Source organism: Lethenteron reissneri, chromosome 57 (genome assembly GCF_015708825.2).
Source record: "Lethenteron reissneri isolate LAM-NWPU_2019-01 chromosome 57, ASM1570882v1, whole genome shotgun sequence".
In the NCBI taxonomy this organism is placed as follows: domain Eukaryota; kingdom Metazoa; phylum Chordata; class Hyperoartia; order Petromyzontiformes; family Petromyzontidae; genus Lethenteron; species Lethenteron reissneri.
In genome coordinates, this window is record NC_083835.1 from 3606020 (window position 1) to 3623472 (window position 17453).

Genomic DNA, 17453 nt, shown 5'->3' on the forward strand with positions numbered 1-17453 from the left:
ACGTGACTTACCGAAAGAACCAAGAAGATGAGGATGTTATTATTATTAAATAATAAAAATAAAACAAAATAAATGTTTTATTTTTATTATTTTATTATTTCCCTTCTACGTGACTTTACCGAAAGAACCAAGAAGATGAATCCCTGCAGTCACGAAAGCTTTAAATCGAAAAATAACATCCTCATCAAGGAAATGTACAATCTCAAACAGCTACTCGTAGTAGCGTGTGTGCGGTCCGAGAAATGTTTGGAGGTTGAAAAGGGGTCCGGCACACTCGACAAGGTTGGGAACCACTGCTCTAGAGCTTTCTCTCGCGAAGGCCTTTCTGCCATCGGCGGAGTGAGAGCAAGCACTTGCGGGGGCTGCGCCGTCACCCGTTAGATGTGATGAGCGATAGGCTCATAAAATGACCCGGTTCCTCCCGCCCATTCATTGGCTCGTTGCAAACGGAGTTTCACGGTCCACCGAAAAGGGCACCGTCTACGATACATTTTCAAGGCATCTTTGCGAGCGGCGGAAAAAGAACGGTGATAATCTCCAAGGGTGGCACAGTCGGGTTTTTTGCAATCGGGTTTAATTGTCTTTTTATATTAAACCTGATCGTCTGAGATTGGGAGATATCCGGTTTAATTGGTTCTAATTGCAGAACCGCACTTCGCCAACTTCTCAACGATGGGCTTCATCCATTCCAAGCCAAGGAACTCACTGGCGCCCACGATTGTGGAGGAAAAGCTCGTGTTCATCAAGACCAACCTGCCCGCCGCATTCTACGACTACCCCGTGCCCGACGGCCCCCCCGAGTACGATAGCAGCACCGACGAGGAAGCAGCCTAAGCCTTGGATCAGAGTTTCGTATTCATTAAACCAGGTTTTAATCCCCGAAATCGGGTTTTAATTGTATTAAAGAAAAAACCCGATGCCTGCCGCTGGAAAAATCGGGTTTTTTCCACCCGTGATAATCTCCGACTTCACCGGATGGCAGCAGGGCAACAGGGAAACTGCAGGATTTGCAATCGACCTTTCGGCGTGGACAGGCTGAGGACGATGTGCAATGCACACCCGAGCAGCGGCGAGCAGAAACGTGAACACCAGAGGTCGCAACCGGGTACCCGATACCCGTACCCTACCCGATACCCGGATACCCGTACCCGGCCGGGTACGGGTAGCCGTTTGCGACCCTGGTGCGGCCGGGTACGGGTAGGCCGTGAGTCACTGGTGAGTAACCGTTTGTCACTCATTTCCCAACGTCTTGTCTCTTCTCATAATTCAAGTTCCTAGAATCAACCCACCCGCGCCTGCAACATGGCTTTATCCCAGAGGTCGCAACCGGGTACCCGATACCCGTACCCTACCTGATACCCGGCTACCCGTACCCGGCCGGGTACGGGTAGCCGTTTGCGACCCTGGTGCGGCCGGGTACGGGTAGGCCGTGAGTCACTGGTGAGTAACCGTTTGTCACTCATTTCCCAACGTCTTGTCTCTTCTCATAATTCAAGTTCCTAGAATCAACCCACCCGCGCCTGCAACATGGCTTTATCCCAGAGGTCGCAACCGGGTACCCGATACCCGTACCCTACCCGATACCCGGCTACCCGTACCCGGCCGGGTACGGGTACGGGTAGCCGTTTGCGACCCTGGTCTGGCCGGGTACGGGTAGGCCGTGAGTCACTGGTGAGTAACCGTTTGTCACTCATTTCGGGTAGGGTACGGGTACGGGTAGGGTACGGGTACCCATTTGTGACCCTGGTTAGGCCGGGTACGGGTACGGGTAAGGAATCAAAACCCGTTTGCGACCTCTGGTGAACACCGCTCGTCTTAGAGCGTGACACCGACCTGAACGTGAGCACGGTGAGGGGCCGGTACGACTTGTGGCTGCTGTTGCTGCTTAGGCGCCCTCCCCAGAAGTCGTCTGTCCAAAGCGCCGACAGAGGGGTCTCGGGCTTGAGGTCCTGTCAAGAGCAGAATCCGAATCTTTATTTATCCTCGTGGAAACCGATGAGCTATGAAGCTCTTTTTCACAGATGTGTAGTAGGTGGGGCGGGTCGGCAGTGTTACAACAACATCAACAACAACACGAACAACGAAAGCAGTGTAGAAGGGTTTGCGACGGACTCACTCAGAGACGGAGGTGAGGTTAAGGGCTTTAGCCGTTAATTAAGGGCTACACAACAATTCTAGATTTGAAGCTTTCGTGACTGCAAGGATTCATACTGTTAGGCTTTTTTCGGAAAAAGTCACGTAGGTAAAAAAATAAAAATAAAAATTACTAAAAGTCATAATAGAAATAAAAGTATTTTATTTTATTATTTTATTTTATTTCTATGATGACTTTTAGTAATTTTAAATTTTATTTTTTTACCTACGTGACTTTACCGAAAAAACCTAAGGCTACACAACACACGAGCAAACATGACTCCTCGTAAAAAAGGTGTCAGTTTTATTGCCAGATAAAAGGGTAAAAAAACAATTATATTTTTTACTGGCAAATGAGGTACCAATGGTGCTTCTCACCTTGTTGCCCACCACAGCCTCCGAGTCGTCGAAGACGAACGCGCCGTCGTAGCTGACGATGAAGGAGAGGGCGGCTGTGAGGGCGGCCAGGGCCCGAGCGAGCGCGGGAGGCATGGAGGGTACTGGTAGGGCAGCATCATCTAGATCCAACGAGGAGGCTCCCTGCACCCTCTCTCCTCCGACCTGTGCCATCGCTTGCGAGGCCTGCGGTCAACATAGCAGGCGTGTATACGGTGCATTGGTTCGTTAACCAAAGTTGATTCTCATTCATAACAGACGGGGGGAGGGGGGGGGGGGGTTTGGGTTAGATTGCGTAAATGTGTGTCGTTAAACCACCCGACACAGCCGATTAGTAAGGTTTGTCACGGAAATAAAACATGACAATTGGTTACTAGTTCAGCACACTGGCGTGTTGGAGAATAAACCCACAACGTTTACAATTCGAGTACGACGTTTCGCCAGTAATTATTTTTAAATCTCACGAATAATGCCGGTTACCAAAGCCTACATGTTAATATTCTTTGGTTCTTTCGGTAAAGTCACGTAGATAGAAAAATAGTAAAAAAATTTAAACCACGACGTTTCGATGGCAAAACAAGCGGTCGTCACCAGGAAAAGGGGGTTAGCCTCTAAAGGCAAACTGTTGATAAAGGTTTAAAATGGGCATTGCCCAAGTGTCAGCAGGATGGGCGGGGCAGCTATTAATGTGATGGTCAACAACAGCGCTGATGGTGCGTTTCCACCAATTAATGGGCTGCCAGGTAAAAATGTGCATGTTAATGTAAGATTGGAGAGCGGCCTCCACGGCGAGGTCGCCGCACGGAGGTGGCTGTGTTGGTGTGAGAAATTTTACCCATTAATGTAAAATCTGAGAGCTGAAAATAACAACCAACATTGGAAGATAGGCGGATGGGAACATGACAGCCAGTTATGACTTAAACTGGTTGATCACGTCCTTCCAATGATTGCTCATTTGTACCCATCCTCTCGTTGAAATCGTGTCTGTGTCTGTATATATGGATGGCTTCATGAACGAATCTTTGTTGATAGCCAGTGGATTTGCAAAGTAGCTTCGTCGTAGAGAAATCAATTTCGTGCGAGCCCACCGCATTAAAACAATGATCAGCCATGGCCGAGGTATTGGTTCTACTGTGTTTCAGATCTGCCTTATGTTCACGAACACGGTCCGAGACATGTCGCTTAGTTTCCCGAATGTAACTGCTGCCGCAGACACAGCTTAGTTTGTGGACGCCGGGATATTGCATGTCAGGAATCTTGTCCTTCACAGATGGGATCAGTTCACAAATTTTATGTACCGTGTTAAATCGGACCTGGATCTTGTGTTTATTCATGATTTTGGAAATATTTTTGGTTACCCCTGCTGCGTATGGCAAGGTGATGGTTTTGATTGGATCCTCAGATGGCTCCTTCCTCACGGTTGGAGTGCTGGCTTTGCGGATTGTGTAGTCAGAATATCAATTCGCCTTGAGAGCTGGGTGTACGTGTTTGAGTTCACTGGTGTTAAATTGATTCTCATTCTCACAACGTCATTTTTTTCAATCAAGATTTAAAACTCATTTCTGTAGGACTACTTTGAGTGTTTCATTTGTTGCCCCCCCTGCACCTCCGATTAGCACGGTTGGCTACGTACGGTGCGAAAGAAGTTCAACATACGTACAACCCATTATCAATCTACTGCTAGACGCGCAGTGTTGGTCGCGGGATCTGCGCTTGTTGTGTCATTGATAGTTTTTTCCTGGTTAAACAAAAACACAAAACACGCGTAACGACAGCATTCATCGTTTTATTATTGCGCATGATTACAGCAGCAAAATGGCTCAGGAGCTAAATGTACAATGTCGAGGTCTGCCGGCCACAATGAGAGGGCTTCTACTGGACATCTGTGAAAAAAAATCTTCATAGCTCGTCGATTCCTCCGTGGTCCATAGCTCGAGTTGAATGGCCACAATCACTCTACCGTGGCTTGTCTTTAAAGTATCTCTCTGTGGGTCCCTGTGGGTCTCTATGAGTCTCTGTGGGTCTTTATGTGTCTCTATGTGTCTCTGTGGGTCTACGACATGGCCCATAGCTTGGGTTGCAACTTTGGCGGCTCCGGCTTTTGCCTTCTCACTTCTCAAAGCCGCCGACATCGCCCGCAGAGGGCGCCCTGACACCGCCTTGCAGCCCCGCGCACGGACGCCGTGGTTCGTGTACAGTCTAGCCATCCACCGCTCACCACAACAACAACACACACAACAACAACAACACGCAGGCCGCTTTCCCAACCATGCAACCGAATGAAACCTTTCTCCTGACACCACCACGAAGCGTCGATTCGCTTTCGTTCCCTGTCGAACGGCGAAGACGCGTTGTATAATCCGAGTTCGCGGCGCCACCACCACCAACACACCACACAACACCACACAACAACAACCACCACTCACTTCTCTCTCACAACTTATCCGCAAGGCCCCTCTCCACATCGCCAGGCAAAGGCTTAGGGGACCGACACCCTAAGAAAGAACGAACGAGGGAGAGATGGATGGAGGAGGAGGAAGACAGAAAGATGTTTGTTTTTTACCTTCGCGGTTCGAGCTCCTTCGCACGTCAAAGCCGCCGGTGCATCACCGTGACATTCCACCGCCTTCGAACCTCTCAGCGCAGGGCGACACGGCGAGATGTGTGTGTGTGTGACGAGGGTGCAGGGAGAGATGGAAGAGAGAGGGCAGCAGCTGCTGCTACTGCTGCTGTTGTTGCTGCTTCTTCTTGATGGTGGGATTTACCCAGCAGGCCTGGGGGCACGCGCGCGGTGCATGCCGGGAATGTTCTAAAGCTAGTTACCTAGGCACAACCACAGCAACCACCCATCCACTCACTCAACACCGTAACCAACAACCATTACAACAACTATAACCACCACCCACTACAACAACCATAACCACCACCCACCCACTCACCCCCACCCACCACAACAACCACTCAACACCATAACCAACAACCACCACCCACCACCATCCACTCACCACCATAACCACCAACCACTACAACAACCACCATAACCAACACCCACCCACTCACCCCTACCCACCACAACAACCACCACCCACCCACTCAACACCATAACCAACAACCACCACCCACCCACCACAACAACCACCACCCACCACCATCCACTCACCACAATAACCACCACACCACAACAACCACCATCCACCACCACCACCCACAACAACAACCACCACACACCACCACACACCCACTCACCCCCACCCACCACAACAACCACCCACCACAACAACCACTACCCACCAACCCACTCACCACCATAACCACCACACCACAACAACCACAGCAACCACCCACCCACCAACAACCACCATCCACTACCACCATCCACCACAGCACCCACCCACCACCCACTCACCACCATAGCCAACAACCACCACCCACCACCACAACAACCACAGCACCCACCCACCACAACAACCACCACCCACCATAACAACCACCCACCCACGCATCCACCACCCACCCACTCACCACCATAACCACCACCCACCCACACCACAACAACCACAGCAACCACCCACCACCCACTCACCACCATAACCACAACAACCACCATCTACCACAACAACCACAGCAACCACCCACCCACCTACCACCATAACCACCACCCACCATCATAACCACCACCCACCAACAACCACCATCCACCTCCACCACCCACCCATCACAACAACCACAGCAATCACCCACCACCCACTCACCACCATAACCACCACCCATCAACAACCACCACCCGCATCCACCACCCACCCACCACAACAACCACCACCCACCAACAACCACCACCAACCTCCACCCACCCACCTCCACCCACCCACCACAACAACCACCCACCACAACAACCACCCACCACAACAACCACCACCCACTCACCACCACCCACCCACTCGCCATCATAACCACCACCCAGCAACAACCACCACCCACCACCACCCACTCACCACCATAACCAACAACCACCACCCACCACCACAACAACCACAGCACCCACCCACCACAACAACCACCACCCACCACAACAACCACCCACCCATCCACCACCCACCCACTCACCACCATAACCACCACCCACAATTATAACCACCACCCACCAACAACCACCACCCGCATCCACCACCCACCACAACAACCACCCACCCACCATAACCACCCACCACAACAACCACCCACCCACCTCCACCCACCTCCACCTACCACAACAACCACCACCCACCACCACCCACCCACTCACCATCATAACCACCACCCACCACCACCCACAACCACCACCCACCCACCACCACAAACCCTTCCTTCCTGAAGGAGGCCTCCAAATTGACTTTACGTAAGAAAGATTTTAAATATCGATTTGTGGGGTGGGGTGCGGTGGGTGGGGGGTTATGGATAAATATTGTTGTTGCAATGTTGAAAGCTCACGCTTTATGCACGTAATATTGGTGGTGTCTGTTAAAGGGTGATGATCCCATACCTGTCGAACCCTTATCAGTGCCCTACCTTATAACAGACCAACTCAGACCGTATTGGTCACCCCGTGCCCTTATAAATCTCAATGTTCATCCTACAAAGTCACATCGCAAGAAAGAAACACAAACAAATAGACAAAAAACATGGATTTGTGCCCGTATTGAAACGGCTGGACGCAGTATGGACCTAAAAACAACATTTCTCTGTACAAGAATTCGGGGTAAACCGTATGGGTTGACAGCTATGGGCTTTATGCACGAAACATTGGTGTGTGTTATAGGGTTGATGATCAAATGTATAGAAGTCCCAATTAAATTACAATACATTTCGAGTCAAAGCTTTCGTGACTGCAGGGATTCATCTTCTTGGTTCTTTCGGTAAAGTCACGTAGAAGGGAAATAATAAAATAATAAAAATAAAACTATACAATTTTGATTATTTCCCTTCTACGTGACTTTACCGAAAGAACCAAGAAGAAAAATAACAATAGTGGAGGAATTGTATGGGTAATTTAATATTTCACAAGGCTTCAATGGCTCCTAAGAGATATCTTCCACCCATCTCAATCCCTGCGCACTTGCTGAAACGTGTTAACTCGCTCCTCGAATAAAATCTTCTGTAAAATTAAATCTAATTAGATCCAGAAAAACCTCCGTTGAGTCTCAGTACTGATTTCAGGACGTGGGGGACGTTTGGACACATGGCAGCAGAGTGCTGTACAATTAAAGAGTACAATTTTGTACTCTTAGGTTTTTTCGGTAAAGTCACGTAGGGAAAAAAGTAAGTAAATAATAAAATAATAGAGTTAATAATAGGGGGAACATTTTTCAGATTTATTATTTTATTTATTTTATAATTTCTATTACTTTATTATTTACTTCTTTTTCACCTACGTGACTTTACCGAATAAACCTAAGAGTATGAATCCTTGCAGTCACGAAAGCTTCAAATCTAGAATTAAGTACAATTTATGCCCTTTTATCTTGGAAAGGGACCGAAGAAAACCCTTCTATTCGATGGAATATGGACACAATTATTGTCCATGTAAGTGTTGTGATATAGCAATCGTGACCGTGATTTTGCAACAGTTGATTTAATCGGGGGGTGTTGGATGTCACAGAAGGCCCATTACCCGAAACGTCTATTTTTTTTATTTTAACGCCACACAGACGCACGCCTCGATGACTCGACGTTTTATTGTTCGTGTTGTTAATCGTGCCTTTGCACCGCTGCCAACGCAGCATCTTTAACGCCCATTAATCGATAACGAAACGTCGCCTCTGATCGAATGCCACAACACCTGAAAGGTGAAATCACACTGCAAGAGACGAGAATCGGTGAACGAAACGGTGAATTAACGCAACGCTGATAATTGGTTTTTAACCCTTCTATCTGGCAACAAAACTGACACCTTTGCATAGACCACAATACCTGCAGCCATAATGCAAACAAAAAATATAACTCTGATAATGTATGCACTGTCTTTGAAGTTGATTGGTCCACACCCGAGACAGCTTTCCTTAGAGCCTAGTCTCACATGGGTTGGACCAGATGATGCTAAAAGGCGCACAACTCAAAGACAATGCACCATCAGAGTATGAGAGCTCGCGTTAAGCATTCACACCATTGGAACCTCATTTTGCCAGTAAAAATATGAGAATTGTTTTTTTTACCCTTCTATCTGGCAACAAAAGGTGTCAGTTTTGTTGCCAGATAGAAGGGTAAAATAACAATTATCATTTTTTTAATTGCCAAATGAGGTTCCAATGGTGTTAACGCAACGCTGTTAAGTCGAATTAAACACGAAGCGAGTGGGGGTGGTGGGGGTGGTGGTGGTGGCCTGGGCATGGCCGGGGCAAGTTGTGGCTTGCAGGGATGGTGGGGCCGTCGGTCGAGATGAATGATAATTAAAGTGTGGGGGGGGGGGTCACACACGACGAGTGAGTGATGAGCACATGGCGTCACAAAAAGTCAAACCCTCCCCACCCTCAAATATGACGTCACAAAGCTCTGCCCCCCCCCCCCCCCAAAAAAAACATTTCCATTTTGAAAATAAAACATGCTTCAAATCGCTTTCAACTATTGTCATTGTAGTGCGTATTTAATGTGGCGCTGCACTCTGATGTTGTAGGAGTGTTGTTATAACTATTAGTGTTGTTATTACAATTGCTGGGCTGGCGGTGTGATAACCATTAGGGGCCGTCCATAAATGACGTCACGCGATTTTGGACGATTTTTGACCCCCCCCCCCCATCGTCAGACCCCCCCTCAAATATGACGTCACAAAGCTCTGCCCCCACCCCCCCCCCAAAATAAAACATGCTTCAAATCGCTTTAAACTATTGTCATTGTAGTGCGTATTTAATGTGGCGCTGAACTCTGATGTTGTAGGAGAAAACATTTATTAAAAAGTCAATTTAATTAAGTAGAACGTGTTGTCTAAATTTATTTAAAGTTGCGCATTTTGATGTGACGTCACATTTCTCAAACCCCCCCCACCCCCCCATCGTCACACATCGTCACGAATGTCTGACCCCCCCTCCCCCCATAGGTGCGTGACGTCATGTATGGACGGCCCCTTTCGAGTGGTAAGAGTTTCATTCATGGGCGGTTCGTGGTTGCCGAGATATATCGATTTCAAATCGGGTTCATCTTTTTCAAACACGCTGTATATCCCACGATAATGATAATTTAGGATTAAAAATAAGTATAACCCGTAAAAACAAAAGTTTTTCACTATAAATCCTTTATATGCGTGGCGGCTAGAGTCCTCTCGTCCTCTGGCTTGAGATGGCTGCCACCTATGGGTCAGATGATTGTCTGCCACCATTAGGCAATTGGTAATTAAATATTTAATTTTTTTCCCTAAACAGTGTAAAATTTTGGAAAAAATTTCACGAACATTAATTGTCTCACACAACGAGTCTGTGTGCAAAATGTCAGCTCGATTGGATCACGGGAAGTGGGTTAAAAAACGACCGAAAGATTTGCACGGTCGTAAGCAAGCAAGCAAGTGAACTTAATATAAAGGATTTAATAACCCCCCCGCCTCCACTACCAATTCCAAATAAAACCCCACCCACACCACCCCCCCTGGCAGGTCTCATCAATGGTACAGTCCGGGGGGGGGGGGGGTCCCTGTCACCCCCCCTCCCCCGGCAGGTCTCATCAATGGTACAGTCCGGGGAAGGGGGGGGGTCCCTGTCACCCCCCCTCCCCCGGCAGGTCTCATCAATGGTACAGTCCGGGGGGGGGGGGGTCCCTGTCACCCCCCCTCCCCTGGCAGGTCTCATCAATGGTTCAGTCCGGGGGGGGGTTCCTGTCACCCCCCCCCCCCGGCAGGTCTCATCAATGGTTCAGTCCGGGGGGGGGGGGGTCCCTGTCACCCCCCCCCTGGCAGGTCTCATCAATGGTTCAGTCCGGGGGGTCCCTGTCACCCCCCCCCTGGCAGGTCTCATCAATGGTTCAGTCCGGGGGGGGGTCCCTGTCACCCCCCCCCCCGGCAGGTCTCATCAATGGTTCAGTCCGGGGGGGGGGGGGTCCCTGTCACCCCCCCCCCCTGGCAGGTCTCATCAATGGTACAGTCTGGGGGGGGGGGGGTCCCTGTCACCCCCCCTTGGCAGGTCTCATCAATGGTACAGTCTGGGGGGGGGGGGGTCCCTGTCACCCCCCCCCTGGCAGGTCTCATCAATGGTACAGTCTGGGGGGGGGGGTCCCTGTCAGCCCCCCCCCTGGCAGGTTTCATCAATGGTACAGTCTGGGGGGGGGGTCCCTGTCACTCCCCCCCCCCCTTGGCAGGTCTCATCAATGGTTCAGTCAGGGGGGGGGGGTCCCTGTCACCCCCCCCCCCTGGCAGGTCTCAACAATGGTACAGTCCGGGGGGGGGGGGTCCCTGTCACCCCCCCCCCCCGGCAGGTCTCATCAATGGTTCAGTCCGGGGGGGGGGTCCCTGTCACCCCCCTCCCGGCAGGTCTCATCAATGGTTCAGTCCGGGGGGGGGGGGTCCCTGTCACCCCCCCCCGGCAGGTCTCATCAATGGTTCAGTCCGGGGGGGGGGGGGGGTCCCTGTCACCCCCCCCCCTCGATGGACGAGCCCACGTGGGTATCCCGGCATGCATCGCGGCGGCGGGGCGAGGCCTTTGTGCTGCTGTGGGAGTAGTCGCAGCAGCAGCAGCGCCGGGCAGCAGCAGCAGGAGCTGCAGCTGCAGCAGTGAGAGCAGAAGAAGCAACAGGAGCGGTCATTGCCGAGACGCAGCAGCTGCAGCAGTGATAGCAGAAGAAGCAACAGGAGCGGTCATTGCCGAGACGCAGCAGCTGCAGCAGCCGCAGCAGGAGCGGTCATTGCTCAGAGGAGCAGCCGAGGAGGCAGCAGCAGCAGGGGGCAGCAGCAGCAACAGGAGCGGTCATTGCTCAGACGAGCAGCCGGGCAGCAGCAGCAGCACCAACAACAACATCACCAACAACATCAACAACAACAGCAGCAGCAGTCTGTGTATAGACAGCAGCACCAACAACAACATCAACAACAACATCAACAACAACAGGAGCAGCAGCAGCAGTCTGTGTATAGACCGCAGCATCAACAACATCAACAACAACAGCAGCAGCAGCAGGGAGGAGGAGGAGGAGCAGCAGGGAGGAGGAGGAGATGTGGGGGTGGTGATGAGGGGAGGGGAGTCGGAGCCGCGGCGGGAGGAGCAATAGCGACTAGGGAGGAGCGAGGAGGGAGGAGGAGGAGGTGGTGAAGGAGGAGGAGGAGGGAGGAGGGAGGAGCGAAGAGGGAAGGAGGAGGTGAAGGAGGAGGGAGGTGGAGGAGGAGGGAGGAGCGAGGAGGAGGGAGGAGGGAGGTGAAGGAGGAGGAGGAGCGAACGAGGTTTTGTGAATCGCGGATCAAATCGGGAGCGGCAGTGGGAGCTGCGAACAACGGCGAGCAGCACGGGGAAACAGAGCGCAGCAGCAGTAGTAGTAGCAGTAGTAGCAGTAGCAGCAGCAGTAGTAGCAGTAGTAGCAAGCAGCAGCAGCAAGGAGCAGCAGCAGGGAGCATCAGCAGCAGGGAGCATCAGCAGCAAGGAGCAGCAGCAGCAGGGAGCAGCAGCAGTAGTAGCAAGCAGCAGCAGCAGCAGCAGGGAGGAGGATCGGAGGGGAGGACGATAGGAAACGGCGGGGGGGTGGGGGGTGAAGAGCTCCGAGTTGGTGAGCATCAAACAGGAGCAGCAGGAGGAGGAGCAGCAGGAGGAGCAGCAGGAGGAGCAGCAGGAGGAGGAGCACGAGGAGGAGCACGAGGAGGAGCACGAGGAGGAGCACGAGGAGGAGCACGAGGAGGAGCACGAGGAGGAGCACGAGGAGGAGCACGAGGAGGAGCACGAGGAGGAGCACGAGGAGGAGCACGAGGAGGAGCACGAGGAGGAGCACGAGGAGGAGCACGAGGAGGAGCACGAGGAGGAGCACGAGGAGGAGCACGAGGAGGAGCAGCAGCAGGAGGAGGAGGGGCACGAGCAGCAGGAGGAGGAGCAGCAGCAGGAGGAGGAGGAGGTGAAGGAGGAGGAGCAGCAGCAGGAGGAGGGGCAGCAGGAGCAGCAGCAGGAGGAGGGGCAGCAGCAGGAGGAGGGGCAGCAGCAGGAGGAGGGGCAGCAGCAGGAGGAGGGGCAGCAGCAGGAGGAGGAGGGGCACGAGGAGGAGGAGCAGCAGCAGCAGGAGGAGGGAGTCTCGGCGCCGCTGGAGCGGCATGCGCCTCCGAGCTGCCGGTGCTCGTCTCGGGTCGGCGCGTCCGCAGCCCCGAGGGAGAGGATTGAGAGAGGAGCTCGCAGACTCTGACCCCTTGAAGCAGCAGCAGCTGTAGCAGCAGCAGCTGTAGCAGTAGCAGCTGTAGTAGCAGCAGTAGCAGCAGGCGAAGAGCTGCAGGAGAGGAGCGATGGCGAGCGAGAGCGCCCCTGCGAGAAGCCTGGATGACATCGACCTGGCAGCGCTCAGGGTGCGTAGCATCAGCATCAGCAGTATGATCATCAGCAGCATCATCATCATGATCATCATCATGATGAGCACCATGATCATCAGCATGATCATCATCGGCATCGTGACCATCATCGTGATCATCATCAGCATCGTGATCATCATCGTGATCATCATCAGCATCGTGATCATCATCAGCATCGTGATCATCATCGTGATCATCATCAGCATCGTGATCATCATCATCATCGTGATCATCATCATCGTGATCATCATCATCGTGATCATCATCAGCATCATGATCATCATCAGCATCGTGATCATCAGCATCGTGATCATCATCAGCAGCATCATGATCATCATCAGCATCATCATTATCAGCAGCATCGTGATGATCATCAACATCGCGGTCATCATCAGCAGCATCATGAGAATAGCATCAACGTTATCATCATCAGCAGCAGCGTTATCATCACCACCACGACCATCGTTCATCAGCAACACACACTCACCATCACCCATTCCATTCGTATGATTCCACGACTCGTAGTGGTGGATTGACAATCAGGATTCATCCATTACCACACACCCACCCACCACCGGTATATCTCGTCGTCGTTACGGATAACACCGATCGTATTGTTAGAGTGGGTCCTTGTTTAATCTTTAGACACGAGACCTACAGTCGGAGTGCTGCCACGTGTGTGCTTAGTGTGTGCGCACTGTATTCTAGACACGCCGTGTACTGTATGAGATGGTGTGTGTGTGTGTGCTTGACATGTGCAGTACCCGCTTGTGTCGTGTTTTTACAGTGTGTACACGGTATGTGTACACGTGTGTGGTCTGTACTGTGTGTATGTGATAGTCTGCACATAGTGTGTACATGTGTGTAGTTTGTACTGTGTACACGGTAGGGTCTACACACGGTGTGTGTGTAGACACGTGTGTGGTCTGTACTGTGTGTATGTGATAGTCTGCACAAAGTGTGTACATGTGTGTAGTTTGTACTGTGTACACGGTAGAGTACACACAGTACGTGTGTGTACGTGTGTGGTCTGTACTGTGTGTATAGGGTAGATTGCACAAAGTGTGTACACGTGTGTGGTCTGTACTGTGTGTGTGATATTCTGCACATAGTGTATACATGTGTGTAGTTTGTACTGTGTACACGGTAGAGTGCACACAGTACGTGTGTGTACACGTGTGTGGTTTGTACTGTGTGTACACGGTAGGGTCTACACACAGTATGTGTGTACATGTGTGTGGTCTGTACTGTGTGTATGTGATAGTCTGCACAAAGTGTGTACATGTGTGTAGTTTGTACTGTGTGTACGGTAGAGTGCACACAGTACGTGTGTGTACACGTGTGTGGTCTGTACTGTGTGTGTGTCTACGGTGGAGTCTGCACACGGTACGTGTGGATTGTCAACGAGTGTCTTTGGTGCTGTACATTCTGGCGTCTGCCTACAGTACACGTGTGCACTGTACTGTGCTGTACACGTGGAGTGTTGTACACGCTTGGGTTGTACTACACTGGCTCGCTCACTCACCCACTCATTCACTCGCCCACTCATTCACTCGCTCACTCACCCACTCAGTCACTCATTCACTCGCCCACTCATTCACTCGCCCACTCATTCACTCGCCCACTCATTCACTCGCTCACTCACCCACTCAGTCACTCATTCACTCGCCCACTCATTCACTCGCCCACTCATTCACTCGCCCACTCATTCACTCGCTCACTCACCCACTTGGTCACTCACCCACTCATTCATCCATCCACTCACCACACTGCTGGTCACAACACACTGGCTCGCTCACCACTCATTCACTCACCCACTCATTCACTCGCTCACTCACCCACTCATTCACTCGCTCACTCACCCACTAATTCACTCACCCACTCATTCACTCACCCACTCACCCACTCATTCACGTACCCACTCATTCACTCACCCACTCGCTCACTTCACCCACTCGGTCACTCACCCACTCATTCATCCATCCACTCACCACACTGCTGGTCACAACACACTGGCTCGCTCACCACTCATTCACTCACCCACTCATTCACTCGCTCACTCACCCACTCATTCACTCGCTCACTCACCCACTCATTCACTCACCCACTCGCTCACTCACCCACTCACCCACTCATTCACTCACCCACTCATTCACTCACCCACTCATTCACTCACCCACTCGCTCACCCACCCACTCATTCATCCATCCACTCACCACACTGCTGGTCACAACACACTGGCTCACTCACCACTCATTCACTCACCCACTCATTCACTCGCTCACTCACCCACTCATTCACTCGCTCGCTCACTCACCCACTCATTCACTCACCCACTCGCTCACTCACCCACTCACCCACTCATTCACTCACCCACTCATTCACTCACCCACTCGCTCACTCACCCTACTCATCCATCCACTCACCACACTGCAGGTCACAATGCTTCTCAATCTGCGTCTTGTCCTCTCACTGCCCCACTTTGGAATTCCTTCCCTTCGTCTCTTTTCCCCAAGAAAAACGTGTTACAACTCTTATCCGATGACCACTAAGACAGTGCTGTTTGTTGCTAGCTGCTTGAAGTGTTGTTCCTTTAACCCTTTGCTCGGTAACTGTATATATATTTTTTATAAAAGCCTCTATACATGCCGTAGAGAACGAGTGTTGTTTAAGCCACTTCAATACAGACACTGCATTGTGAATGTGTGATAAGAGCAATATCCCATGATCGGAGATCTCCTGGAATGTGCCCTATCTTGTCCGATGTCAGAAGCTAAGCAGGCCATGAGCGTGGCTAGTGATTGGATGGGCGGCCGTCATGCACACAGCATGCAGGTCGACGTCAAGGGCAGTGTGGCAAAATCCACTGTCCAGTTCACCATGGGAGCCCAGTTCACCGTGGAAGTCCAGTTTACCATGGAAGTCCAGTTGACCATGGAAGTCCAGTTTACCATGGAAGTCCAGTTGACCATGGAAGTACAGTTTACCATGGAAGTCCAGTTGACCATGGAAGTACAGTTTACCATGGAAGTCCAGTTTACCATGGAAGTCCAGTTTACCATGGAAGTCCAGTTTACCATGGAAGTCCAGTTTACCATGGAAGTCCAGTTTACCATGGAAGTCCAGTTTACCATGGGAGTACAGTTTACCTTGGGAGTACAGTTTACCATGGAAGTCCAGTTTACCATGGAAGTCCAGTTTACCATGGAAGTCCAGTTTACCATGGAAGTCCAGTTTACGATGGAAGTCCAGTTTACGATGGAAGTCCAGTTTACCATGGAAGTCCAGTTTACCATGGGAGTACAGTTTACCTTGGGAGTACAGTTTACCATGGAAGTCCAGTTTACCATGGAAGTCCAGTTTACCATGGGAGTACAGTTTACCATGGAAGTCCAGTTTACCATGGAAGTCCAGTTTACCATGGAAGTCCAGTTGACCATGGAAGTACAGTTTACGATGGAAGTCCAGTTTGCCATGGAAGTACAGTTTACCATGGGAGTCCAGTTCACCATGGGAGCCCAGTTAACCGTGGAAGTCCAGTTTACCATGGATGTCCAGTTTACCATGGAAGTCCAGTTTACCATGGGAGCCCAGTTCACCATGGAAGTCCAGTTTACCGTGGAAGTCCAGTTGACCATGGAAGTCCAGTTGACCATGGAAGTCCAGTTTACCATGGAAGTCCAGTTTACCATGGGAGCCCAGTTTACCATGGAAGTCCAGTTGACCATGGAAGTCCAGTTTACCATGGGAGCCCAGTTTACCATGGAAGTCCAGTTTACCATGGAAGTCCAGTTTACCATGGAAGTCCAGTTGACCATGGAAGTCCAGTTTACCATGGGAGCCCAGTTTACCATGGAAGTCCAGTTTACCGTGGAAGTCCAGTTTACCATGGGAGTACAGTTCACCGTGGAAGTCCAGTTTACCGTGGAAGTCCAGTTTACCATAGGAGTTCAGTTCACCGTGGAAGTCCAGTTTACCGTGGAAGTCCAGTTTACCATGGGAGTACAGTTTACCATAGGAGTCCAGTTAACGATGGAAGTCCAGTTTACCATGGAAGCCCAGTTCACCGTGGAAGTCCAGTTTACCATGGAAGTCCAGTTGACCATGGAAGTACAGTTTACGATGGAAGTCCAGTTTACCATGGAAGTACAGTTTACCATGGGAGTCCAGTTCACCATGGGAGTCCAGTTTACCATGGAAGTCCAGTTTACCATAGGAGTTCAGTTCACCGTGGAAGTCCAGTTTACCATGGGAGTACAGTTTACCTTGGGAGTACAGTTTACCATGGAAGTCCAGTTTACCATGGAAGTCCAGTTTACCTTGGGAGTACAGTTTACCATGGAAGTCCAGTTTACCATGGAAGTCCAGTTTACCATAGGAGTCCAGTTTACCGTGGAAGTCCAGTTTACCATGGAAGTCCAGTTTACCATAGGAG

At 51.0% G+C, this 17453-nt stretch overlaps 2 protein-coding genes across 6 annotated transcripts in view; one reads left to right on the plus strand and one right to left on the minus strand.

Moving 5' to 3' along the window:
• The window catches only part of TMTC4 (transmembrane O-mannosyltransferase targeting cadherins 4), a 55174-nt gene extending 49875 nt beyond the window's left edge, over window positions 1-5299 (minus strand). For both annotated transcript variants that reach the window (XM_061575128.1, XM_061575127.1), the window contains exons 1-3: window positions 5093-5299; window positions 2512-2715; window positions 1834-1949 (exon numbers count right to left, since the gene is read on the minus strand). In XM_061575128.1, the coding sequence (XP_061431112.1) occupies window positions 1834-1949; window positions 2512-2703 (308 nt within the window). In that variant the 5' untranslated portion in view covers window positions 2704-2715; window positions 5093-5299. The remainder of the gene's footprint in view (window positions 1-1833; window positions 1950-2511; window positions 2716-5092) is intronic.
• Window positions 5300-12715: 7416 nt separating this feature from the next.
• LOC133357257 (mitogen-activated protein kinase kinase kinase kinase 4-like) overlaps window positions 12716-17453 on the plus strand; it is a 143464-nt gene continuing 138726 nt past the window's right edge. For all 4 annotated transcript variants that reach the window (XM_061575108.1, XM_061575110.1, XM_061575109.1 and 1 more), the window contains exon 1: window positions 12716-13015. In XM_061575108.1, the coding sequence (XP_061431092.1) occupies window positions 12956-13015 (60 nt within the window). In that variant the 5' untranslated portion in view covers window positions 12716-12955. The remainder of the gene's footprint in view (window positions 13016-17453) is intronic.